At 42.9% G+C, this 12,486-nt stretch overlaps 1 protein-coding gene across 1 annotated transcript; it reads left to right on the plus strand.

Annotated features, from left to right (window-relative positions):
- The first annotated feature begins 981 nt into the window (after window positions 1–981).
- LOC121551578 (GTPase KRas) lies at window positions 982–10,953 on the plus strand. Its single transcript, XM_041864290.2, has 5 exons — window positions 982–1,260; window positions 5,607–5,719; window positions 6,907–7,085; window positions 7,520–7,679; window positions 8,633–10,953. The coding sequence occupies exons 2-5, from the start codon at window positions 5,609–5,611 to the stop codon at window positions 8,744–8,746; spliced, it is 564 nt and encodes a 187-aa protein (XP_041720224.1). The 5' UTR covers window positions 982–1,260; window positions 5,607–5,608; the 3' UTR covers window positions 8,747–10,953.
- Window positions 10,954–12,486: the final 1,533 nt, after the last annotated feature.

Here is a 12,486-nt window from a genome sequence, read left to right on the forward strand (position 1 = left end):
CTCTCTGTCTTTCTCTCTCTCTCTCCTCCATGACAGATGGATGCCGGATTATCTCTGTGATTTTAGGAAAAGATTAGTGAGGAGAGCAGATGCACTCAGTAGGAGAGAGCGAGAGAGAGCGAGAGAGAGGAGAGAGAGAGAGAGAGAGAGAGAGAGAGAGAGGAGAGAGAGAGAGAGAGAGAGAGAGAGAGAGAGAGAGAGAGAGAGAAATGGGGCAGGATGCAGGGGAGTGAGACTGGTAGGTGTGTGTGTGTGTGTTTGTCTGTGCTTTCTTAAGTCCTTAGTGAGCTCTAACACAGTTTGATCCATCAATATCAGGGTTCCCCTACTGACCTTTACAGCACCAATCCTCTCTTTAACTAATGCAGTTCGTTACTTACAGCAAACCCAACAGACATGAAGGTATTCCATTCAGGTTTATTCGCCAATATTCTCCTCATCCGATTTGTCAGTTTGAATATCGTTTTTTAAGGAAACCCATCAACCTTGTGCTTGAAATTTGTCAATAGCGTGCAATGAACAAAGTGATCTGACTGTGTGTCTGTATTTCAAAGACATCTAAATACTGTATATTTTGGCCGGGAGCGGTTAGCCGTTTTTACAGTCTATGGGTTGGTTAGCCGCTAGTACAGTGATTCCATCTAGTGGCTACATTCTCTCCGCACACTCCGACAACCCAAATACTCGAGCCAATCAGACTCGAGTGCGCTCTTTCCAGACGTCACCGCAGCAATGTCTTTGATTGGTGAATCAGCGTACAAAGGCGGGACTATCATGGCGTCAGGAAGGACGCGATTTATTTTTCGGACACGACCAATGAGGCTTTCAGTCGGTTCCTGATTGGTGAGTTTCTGATTTGAAGGCGGGTAATAACCGGAAGTAGAACGCAAGAGCCATTCTGATTGGGTTACTCTACCCTCTGTCTACTTTACCACAATGGTATTCGCTGTTAAATCAATACGATTGATTGCGTTTGCGGTGAAAGCCCTGCCCATTTTCAACCACAATGGAGTCTATAGAGATTTACTCCCCTACTACTAATTCTTACCTTTAAATTAATTCGGGTTATATTCAGCCTATATTTCCCGTTCATTGCGAACAGTGGTTTGACATTTCTGGCTCAATTGCAGCTTCTAAAATACTATATATTTTCTTAGCTGACTTCAATCAGGAAGTTGTTTCAGGCTATGTAGCACTAATCTCATTTTGTCATTCAAACGCTGCATTTTTGTTTGGGGGAAAACGACCAACTAAATTAAGGTAAGCGCTCTGATTTTGTAATTTTCTTCATGCAATAGGACTACATTATTATCGGAGAAATGCAGTGATCGTATTCTGCCTAGTGTGCCATCAACCGCTGTCTGTTAGTTATGCTATGCTATCTAACGTTAGCTCCCATCAAATCTGGGTCAAATTAGAGCCAGCCTCTTTGCTAGTAGATACCGGCATGTTTTTGTAATGACCGCGAATAAAGATTGATAACATGCAATGATCAGACAATTCTCCGGGCCATAGGCTGTCTGTTAGTAGGCTATTCCAAATCACTGAAAAGGGCAGATTATGTGAATTTGCTGTTGGCTATACTGTCGATACCACAGGTTTCCTTGTGCCTTTGTCGTGTTACTCACCTTACTTTAATTTTTATTGAACCTTTATTTAACTAGGCAAGTCAGTTAAGAACAAATTCTTATTTACAATGACTGCCTACCAAAAGGCAAAAGGCCTGCGGGGACGGGGGCTGGGATTAAAAATATAGGACAAAACACATCACGACAAGAGAGACCACACTACATAAAGAGAGACCTAAAACGACAACAAAGCATGGCAGCAACACATGACAACACAGCATGGTAGCAGCACAAAACATGGTACAAACATTATTGGACACAGACAACAGCACAAGAACAGACACAAAACCAATTACACCCAATGCACAGGCCTGATAGGGAGAAACTCCAGTACTAGGGAATAGGTTTATTAAGCAGAATGGTTAAGAACAAATGTAATGAGTACAAGAGTTAACATTCTAAAATGTTTTCCTCATTATAAACAATGTGTTCCCCCTTGAGTAATTCATCCACCACACAATACATACAGTGGGGAGAACAAGTATTTGATACACTGCCGATTTTGCAGGTTTTCCTACTTACAAAGCATGTAGAGGTCTGTAATTTTTTATCATAGGTACACTTCAACTGTGAGAGACGGAATCTAAAACAAAAATCCAGAAAATCACATTGTATGATTTTTAAGTAATTAATTTGCATTTTATTGCATGACATAAGTATTTGAAACATCAGAAAAGTAGAACTTAATATTTGGTACAGAAACCTTTGTTTGCAATTACAGAGATCATACGTTTCCTGTAGGTCTTGACCAGGTTTGCACACACTGCAGCAGGGATTTTGGCCCACTCCTCCATACAGACCTTCTCCAGATCCTTCAGGTTTCCTTCAGGTTTTCTATTGGGTTCAGGTCTGGAGACTGGCTAGGCCACTCCAGGACCTTGAGATGCTTCTTACGGAGCCACTCCTTAGTTGCCCTGGCTGTGTGTTTCGGGTCGTTGTCATGCTGGAAGACCCAGCCACGACCCATCTTCAATGCTCTTACTGAGGGAAGGAGGTTGTTGGCCAAGATCTCGCGATACATGGCCCCATCCATCCTCCCCTCAATACGGTGCAGTCGTCCTGTCCCCTTTGCAGAAAAGCATCCCCAAAGAATGATGTTTCCACCTCCATGCTTCACGGTTGGGATGGTGTTCTTGGGGTTGTACTCATCCTTCTTCTTCCTCCAAACACGGCGAGTGGAGTTTAGACCAAAAAGCTCGATTTGTCTCATCAGACCACATGACCGTTTCCCATTCCTCCTCTGGATCATCCAGATGGTCATTGGCAAACTTCAAAGGGCCTGGACATGTGCTGGCTTGAGCAGGGGGACCTTGCGTGCGCTGCAGGATTTTAATCCATGACGGCGTAGTGTGTTACTAATGGTTTTCTTTGAGACTGTGGTCCCAGCTCTCTTCAGGTCATTGACCAGGTCCTGCCGTGTAGTTCTGGGCTGATCCCTCACCTTCCTCATGATCATTGATGCCCCACGAGGTGAGATCTTGCATGGACCGTCATCTTGAACTTCTTCCATTTTCTAATAATTGCGCCAACAGTTGTTGCCTTCTCACCAAGCTGCTTGCCTATTGTCCTGTAGCCCATCCCAGCCTTGTGCAGGTCTACAATTTTATCCCTGATGTCCTTACACAGCTCTCTGGTCTTGGCCATTGTGGAGAGGTTGGAGTCTGTTTGATTGAGTGTGTGGACAGGTGTCTTTTATACAGGTAACGAGTTCAAACAGGTGCAGTTAATACAGGTAATGACTGGAGAACAGGAGGGCTTCTTAAAGAAAAACTAACAGGTCTGTGAGAGCCGGAATTCTTACTGGTTGGTAGGTGATCAAATACTTATGTCATGCAATAAAATGCAAATTAATTACTTAAAAATCATACAATGTGATTTTATGGATTTTTGTTTTAGATTCTGTCTCTCACAGTTGAAGTGTACCTATGATAAAAATTACAGACCTCTACATGCTTTGTAAGTAGGAAAACCTGCAAAATCAGCAGTGTATCAAATACTTGTTCTCCCCACTGTATACCGTCCCTCATAAAACAACCATGTTGTCATGCAGCTTGCCTGAGAGACTAACATTCCATAGGCTATATGAGGGACGGATCCTGTAAACGACGTGCTTGCATGTTCTTGGTGCAGCAACCTGTCCCATTCCCACCCCATCCCTCCCAGCGAAAATAAAAACCGTTGACGTAATTGTTTCCGGAGATGGTATGCGATGAAATCCCCATCTCCAAATGTAATTTTTGTTTCATAAAAAAATGTGTTTCTTCAATCAAACTACTAAAAAACCTGCATTTAGAAAATGGTCAATAAAAATATACCCCTGAATTGTACAAGAAAAAGAGGTACAGGGAGCACTGATAAAATATGTGGTTTGAGAGATGTTATTCGGCCGCCTCCTCTTTCTGTTCAGTTTCTTCTTCTGGTGCCTCTTCCTCAGCTTTGGCTTCTCCATTCTCTGTGGTCACTTCCTTCTCCTCAGGCTCAGCCTTCTTCACCTCCTCAGCCTTCTTGGGCTTAGGTGCTGCCTTCTCCTTCTTTGGCTTGGGCTCTGCCTTTGCAGTTGAGGTTTATTTATAAGCTTACTGATGCTTTGTTTTCAATTGAAAGAGTATACAGAGTGTTTGCCTTTGGGGGTGCTCTTCAGTCAAAAGGGGTACAGAAATATTGTCTAGAATTACCTAATTGGAAAGAAAGACCTCCTCACACCTGAGCAAAAATTATATAGTTTGCCTAAAATGTAGGACTTGTTTGGTTCAGAAATGAGTTAATGTATCATATTGTTGTGAATTCGGGGACTAGCCCTGACCGGGACTCGAACCCGGATCCAGAGACTGTCAAGCCAACACCTTAACCGTTATGCCAAGAGGTCAGAATCTCTTGGTGAGGTTTGGTTAAGGTCCCACTTCCTTTGGGAGAGTGTGTCCCCACGCTTCTCTATACCAAGTCCCTCACGTGTACACCCCTCTCCGATGGCCTCACAGGCGCCATCCCCCATCCGACACCAATGTAGCGAATTCGAGGGGGTAGCCCCGACCAGGACTCGAACCTGGGTCCAGCGACTGTCACGCCCAACGCCTTAATCGTTACGCCAAGAGGTCCGAATCTCTGAGGTCGTTGGGTTAAGGTTGCTACAATGAACCATACAGTCAAGTCAAAATTTGACATGCGCGCGCACACACACAACGAGACACAATGACACAGCAGAACTTCTTTACAAGGAATCAATCAACTAGTACTTAAATCAACCAATTAAATCATTTTAAAGGTTATGGATTCAACATTTAAAGCTGCAATATGTAGCTTTTTGGGTGACCCAACAATGTACATAGAAATGTGAGTAATAGATCTGTCATTCTCATTGAAAGCAAGTCTAAGAAGCGGTAGATCTGTTCTATGTGCGCTATTTCTATGTTTCCTGTTTTAAGTTTCGTTTTTGCGTCTTACTTTCGTTTTTGTACACCAGCTTCAAACAGCTGAAAATACAATATTTGTGGTTATGGAAAAGAGATTTCACCGTGGTTTAGATGGTACAATGATTCTCTAGACTATACATGCTTGGTTTGTCACATAAAGTGAAATTAGGCGAACTGTTTAGAATTTTTTCAATGGATTTAAAGATGCAATATGCAGAAATCGTTCCGCCATTTCCTGGTTGCTAAAATTCTAATAGTTTGCCTAATTTCAGTTTGTGACAAAATAAGCATATATAGTCTAGAGAATCATTGTACCATCTAAACCACGGTGAAATCTATTTTCCATAACAAAAAAAAATTGTATTTTCAGCTGTTTTGAAGTTGGTGTACAAAACCGAAAGTAAGTAACACAACTAAAGAACGGGAAGCATAGAAATAGCTTACATAGAACATATCTATCACTTAGACTTGCTTTCAATGAGAATGACAGATCTATAACGCACATTTCTATGTGAAGCTTTAAAGGAAACATACTGAAGTGTTTCTCTCGTTCTCCCCCTCTCTCTAGGCATGACTGAGTATAAGCTTGTTGTGGTGGGTGCTGGAGGTGTGGGGAAGAGTGCCTTAACTATCCAACTCATCCAGAATCACTTTGTGGATGAATACGACCCCACCATCGAGGTGAATTGCAGGTGTTTGTCTGTATGTGTGAATCTTAAAGGGCAACCTCATATCTCCAACCCCAAACCAGTGTCTACATATGTGGAAAACAGCACGTTTCTATGATCTGTAGTTAAAAAGGATAAGAAGGGTTCCTAAAAAAAGGATGGTATTTTTGTTGCTCAAATCAATGTTTTTAAAAAACTTTTGATGTCATTCGGTCTTATCTTTCTTTTTTTCGTAGAAATGTGCTGTTTTCCGCATAAGTAGACACTGGTTTGGTGCTGGAGATAATGAATATGAGGTTAGAAAGTTGTGAAGTTGCCCTTTAATAGTAGGCTAATTCGATTGAAATCGCCTGCTTCGAATGTAGCAACCCACTATATGCAACTTGCATATAGAGTCTATGTAGATTCTATTCTATAAGTATCTATCCACAATCTCCTGATGGTAAAATATTTACGTTAGGATAAATGTTGCCTCTAGCAAAATGGTTCCAATAATTTACAGAGTGGATCCGTAAGCTATGAGGGTGGCAAAGGGGGAGTGATGATTACTTTCCAAGCGTGTTGTTATGATCATGCTTTCCAATCCATTCAGATTCACACCAGTACCTATGGGTCAGTGGTAGGAGTCTATTTGAAATTAGCACCTGTTGCCTTTGTGACTGACAAGTCCCCCGACCTGGGTCATGTTCATTAGGGCAGCGGTTCCCAACTCCAGTCTTCGAGTACCCCCAACAGTACACATTTTTATTGTAGCCCCGGACAAGCACACCTGATTCAACTTGTCAACTAATCATCAGGCCCTCAATGAGTTGAATCAGGTATGTTTGTCCAGGGCTACAACAAAAATGTGTACTCGACGACCAGAGTTGGGAACCACTGCATTAGGGCATGCAACAGAAAACAGAAAAAAATGACAGTTTTGCAATGGAAAACAAAAATACACGTTTTCTCATTGGACATGTCCAGGTAGTCCCTCCCTGTTTCCTTCCGTTTGGTGCCTAATGAACACACCCCTATTTTAGGACTTGTACTAGGTTGAAGATACCCAGGTTAGGACAAGCTTTTGAAAATAAACAAACTGATGGGACCAGCGTTGCGTAATAGCATCGCTGCTCTCATTGTTTCGAATTCTTCCTCATTTATGCAAAGAGTTATGGGATATTAGAATCCCGGTGTTAAGCTTTGTTACGTTCAACCTAGGACTCGTACAGGAAGCAGGTGGTGATTGACGGAGAGACGTGTCTGCTGGACATCCTGGACACAGCAGGTCAGGAGGAGTACAGTGCCATGAGGGACCAGTACATGAGGACAGGGGAGGGCTTCCTCTGTGTGTTCGCCATCAACAACATCAAGTCCTTTGAGGACGTTCACCTGTACAGGTACTGACTGTCTGTCACAGTGACTGCTGTCCTACACCTGGAGTGTGTTCATTAGTCACAGACCGTAGTGAAATGTTTGGCCTGTTTGCGAAACGTTTTGCAATGGAAACCGTTTACTCTAGGAAGCAAACAGAACAAAACGGGAGGGACCTACTTGAATTTGTCCAATAGAAACTCTAGTTTTTGTTGCAAAGCGGTTTCCGTTTGGAGTAAACTATTTCTGATCATTTGAACCATGTCGGTTCCCGTCCGGCCGGGCGTACATGGAAGAACTGTGTTGTCACCTAATTTACAACGGAGACGAGGCTTTGGAATTGAAAGTAGATTTAGATGTTTATTTCATGTCCATTTGTTTGACACATGACTCTCTCTCTCTGTCCTATTCTTCCTTTCCACTTCTCCCTCCTTTTTTCTCCCTCTCCCCCCCTCCACAGAGAACAGATCAACAGAGTGAAGGACAGTGACAGTGTGCCTATGGTGCTGGTGGGGAACAAGAGTGACCTGGGGAGTCGCAGCGTGGAGAGCAGGCAGGCCCAGGAGCTGGCCCGTGGCTACGGTGTGCCTTTCGTGGAGACCTCCGCCAAAACCAGACAGGTGGGTTTTACAGCCAGGGGAACTACACAGGGGTGTAGTAGGAATGTACCAGCTACACTGGAAGCATAACCTTTGAGCAGCACTTGAACCACTTTATCAAATGTTCACAGGTGGGAATCTTGAAAATGGAACCAGAGTGTAAATGTACACTGAGCAGCGCTAGCCTCTCTCTCTTACTCCTACTTCTCTCACTCTGCAGAAATGATAGGTCCATGTAGCAGGTCTGTTGGGCCTCAAACTGGACAAGGGAGGGAAGAGGAGATGCTAGACCATTGAGATGGCCCCCTGTGTTGTCCTGACAGACTCCTAGAGCCCCCTGTGTTGTCCTGACAGACTCCTAGAGCCCCCTGTGTTGTCCTGACAGACTCCTAGAGCCCCCTGTGTTGTCCTGACAGACTCCTAGAGCCCCCTGTGTTGTCCTGACAGACTCCTAGAGCCCCCTGTGTTATCCTGACAGACTCCTAGAGCCCCCTGTGTTGTCCTGACAGACTCCTAGAGCCCCCTGTGTTGTCCTGACAGACTCCTAGAGCCCCCTGTGTTGTCCTGACAGACTCCTAGAGCCCCCTGTGTTGTCCTGACAGACTCCTAGAGCCCCCTGTGTTGTCCTGACAGACTCCTAGAGCCCCCTGTGATGTCCTATAGCCCCCTGTGTTGTCCTGACAGACTCCTATGTCTTAAAGGCTAATGTGTGTTTTGTGTAAATGATTTGAATAAACTCTTCAACTGACTCACCAAAGGTATTGGGTAACATAACACATTTGTACACTGCAGTCATGACAGTATCTATGAGGGCACAAATGGGATAACTTTTGTTATTGGATACATTCAGGTAGCACTGTCCTATTCTACTCTGAACATTTGCTCTGTTTTTGAGTACTGAAGGCGACCCAGCTGCATTCAATCACTCTACATGTGAGTGTAAACTTTCTCCATTCTTTCATTCTGTCTTCCAGGGAGTGGAGGAGGCGTTCTACTCTCTAGTCAGGGAGATCAGGAGGTATAAGGAAACCAACCGCAGCAACAAGAAGAGCAAGAAAAGCACTCAGAGACGTTGCACCATTCTATAACACCACACACACTGCACATAGCCCTATAACCCCTTCACACACTGCAGTTCCTTTACGACATGAGAGACGTCACCTCTCGTATTGACAGTGGATCCGGAATGGTGAACGCATCAAGTTCCACTTTCTGTCATTAGTGTCGTCGCCGTAGTAACGTAAACTTCACTTCCTGTTGCTTGTCATTGGCTGCTCCATTAGTATTGTGACTTCAGTTTATCCACGTTGTTTTTTGACAGTTGTAACAAGAAAGTAGATGTTGTAGCATTGAGGGGATTTATAGACTGGGTTTAAAGCCGCCATATTTGGGATGTCTTCGGTTGGTTTAAATATGAACGTCACTTTACTGCCCCTAGTGGTAAACGTCTCTTAGGGAAGTAATTCATTCATTGATTAATTAATGGCCCAAGTCACATAGCTACACATTCCAAATGATCATCTTGTTTCTTTTTTCACCATGGGGGGGAAAAAAGCCATTTTGGTCTTTGCCAACATGTGTTCTGCATTGTAAGAAGCCAGTGTAGGCTAGCTATTCATGCATTCCAAGTTAGTTTTCTCTTCAATATTTACACACAGAAGTGGCTATCTCTGTTACTGTCTTTTAAACGCCTCAGCAGTGTTGTAACAGAGAAGGTATTTTGGTCCTCACTAGCCTCACCAATCTCTCGTTTTCTGTATATATATATTTTTATCCAATCACTGAGAGTCGAAGGCCACCGCTCTCTATTGTGTCATTAGGCAGTGTTTACACAGGCAGCCCAATTCTGATCTTTTGCCCAATTATTGGCAAAAGAGCTGATCTGATTGGTCAAAAGACCAGTTAGTGGGAAAATATCAGAATTAGGCTGCCTGTGGAAACATGGCCTTATACTGTTGCCATTTCTATAGGATCATGTCCAATTATTTAGGCTAGCTGTTCAGTTCAGTGTCCTACTAGCTTGAGTTCCGTTTATACTGTAAAGTTGTGTACATTAACATGTTTATTGTGAATTCTGAACGCCAGACTCCATTTTGATGTCCGTCATGTGGTATTATTTCAGATACAGATTCTGGCTGTGTTCCAATGTCCATGCTAGCATACTCCTTAGTGCATGCCCAATAGCTTCATGCTAAGTGGCATCATGATTTAGTGGTCAAGAATTTGAGCTGAAGGATCCCAAAACTCAATTGGCCTTTGCAAATGAGTAATGTTTAATTGGGGAATATCTCTAGCTTTTTACATTCTTAATAGCTGAAGACGGGGACTTTTTTGCAAGAGGTTGAAATAGAACGTGTCAGAGAAAACGTGATGATTCTCTTATGTAGAGCTCGAAACAGCGTTCATTCTATACGTATTTCAATCTGCAACGTTTTAAATATTTCAGTCCACAGATATCTGAAGTGTTAGACAAGGGAATCGGGGGACAAAAACAGGTATTTAAACACACTGAAATGTGTCAGACCAACACTTTGAGTGAAAAAATGCTGTTTTATTGGTTGGAAGTATTCTAAATGTGGTAATTGGACACTTTCAAGTCTCATCCCCAAATGACTGATGTAATATGTGGGCTGAGAGGTGAACCCACAATGACCCTGATGTTGCCAGCAGGATGAGCTAACTCAACCTCTAGGAAGAATCCCCCTAATGTTTCAGTGGTTACTGAGTGTAACCTATAGGTGTCTATGGTAGTGTTACATTGCCCAGGTCGCTGCAGCAATACCAACGCTCTAATAGTGTTACTCAACTCTCCGGGAGTGTAGTCCTGCATCCCCTCACCCCCCTGTTGCACATTTTTGTTATAGCCCAGCACTAACACACTTGATGCAACTGCTCAAGAGCTTGTTGATAGTTGCAGCAGGTGTGCTACTGTGGTGCTGGACTAAAGTAAACAATTGTGCAACCCTTAGGGCCCTCAGACTCAACTCTGGACCTCGAAGCCAGTTCTACTGCAATTTTTTATTGTTGCCCTCTAATCAGGGACTGATTTAGACCTGGGACACCAGGTGGCTGCAACTAATTCAGGTAGAACAGAAAACCAGCAGGCTCTGGACCTCGTAGGGTAAGAGTTGAATACCCCTGCCCTAGGGGGACCCATGACAGGAGTTAAGCAACACTGCTAGAATACGTTCCACTTTTAGAGACCATACTGCCAGTGTACTGAGTTGTACTACCCCTTCATACCCCTGGTCCAGTCACTTTAAGGTTGTTTCATTAATAAAGTGGCTTTTGGCTATTCTGGCTTGTGTGTCTTTTGTTATTGGTGGAAACGAGTTGAATAGAAAGACACTGATAGGCCATCCTTTGTGTCAATCTGTAAGCAGGGTCAGGTGGAGGGAGACCGCCCTCTAGTGGCAGAATGGTATTAAATTCATGCTTTCTAGTTATGTGTATGCAAATTTGCTATTCGTTTTTGGTGGTGTGTGGATAGAAATTACTAATGCCAGGATTTAGTAAACGAAGCAGAGGATAATGTGAAGCGGAAGTCTGAATAGTTTGTTTATACAACAGTGAGTTATGCAGAAAGTTCACGTTGAACAATGGGAGATCATTTTTACTATTAGGCTGATGGCGTAGTAAACATTTTTCGAAGGTTCTGGATTTATTAAACAATAGGTTTATATTTTAATAAATTAATGCAACAGGTTTAAATCAGTAGATTACTGGAAGGTGGTTATGGGTTTGTTATTTATAGCTTTAGTGAATTTAATGAAAAATTGAGTTATCCGATATGTTCTGAGGGGGGAGTTTTTTTTTGTTTTTTGTTTTTCCCAGGATGGAGGGAAATCTCCTACAGTATATGTTAAGGGACAGTAGGAGACAACGTATCATTTAAAAAAAAAAATAGATGCCTGGAATAAAATATCACTGCTTACTTATACGAAGTAAGGGTTTATATTGGCAAATGAGTGAAATATAACATTAAGAAGGGTGACAGGAACAATATACGGGGAAACAGATATTTCCTATGTTCTTGATTACATTTTGCATTTTGGCCATTTGGCAGGCGCTCTTATCCGGGGCGACTTGCAGTTGGTGAGTGCATACATTTTCATACTGTAAAGAAAGGGGCAATTCTACGAAATAATGTCTGGCATAAGGATAAATTATTAAATGTATTAAAGTCACTGTTTTGATATGCGGAAATATTGACACATGGGTAAAGCAATGTGTGAATAGGGGGGATGGTAGAGCAGGTTAGGATAAACTTTGGTAGAGCAGGAACAGGTTACTTTGGTAGAGCAGGAACAGGTTACTTTGGTAGAGCAGGAACAGGTTACTTTGGTAGAGCAGGGACAGGTTAGGAGACACTTAGGAAACACTTTGTGGCCTAGGGTATAACGAATTACAAAAAAAAAAAATGTTTTGTTCCAGATGTGTCATCTGTGCACAGAATAATCACCAAGGTAGAGAGAGCACCCCAGGGGGAATATCCCCTGGCAAAATATCCAGTCCAGCAATCGGAAATTGATTTTATAGAGTTATCACGGAGTGAAGGGAAGAAATTGGGTACAATGCCTACCAATAGTGTTGATCACGGTTAGGATAACCCCAGATAAAGAGGGACTATCCCCCTTTGAAAAGGTTTTTGGAAGCCCATATAGAATGACCGAGCTAGGAAGACTAGAACAGACAGACATAGAAGTAGAAGACACTCTAGCAGAACATATGAGGAGACTGTTCATTAACCAAACACGTATGTCAAAGATTTTGTGCCCAACAGGAGAACTAAAGGAGAAGGTAACCCACTCTATCCAACCAGGTGACT

Source organism: Coregonus clupeaformis, chromosome 19 (assembly GCF_020615455.1).
Source record: "Coregonus clupeaformis isolate EN_2021a chromosome 19, ASM2061545v1, whole genome shotgun sequence".
NCBI lineage: Eukaryota > Metazoa > Chordata > Actinopteri > Salmoniformes > Salmonidae > Coregonus > Coregonus clupeaformis.

What these genes read in the sequence shown, in the direction of transcription:
- LOC121551578 (XM_041864290.2), top strand. Translation starts at nt 5,609, where the DNA reads ATGACTGAGTATAAGCTTGTTGTGGTGGGTGCTGGAGGTGTGGGGAAG. An exon ending in AATACGACCCCACCATCGAG is followed by an intron (nt 5,720 to 6,906) that starts GTGAATTGCAGG and finishes CGTTCAACCTAG; the next exon opens with GACTCGTACAGGAAGCAGGT. An exon ending in GAGGACGTTCACCTGTACAG is followed by an intron (nt 7,086 to 7,519) that starts GTACTGACTGTC and finishes CCCCCTCCACAG; the next exon opens with AGAACAGATCAACAGAGTGA.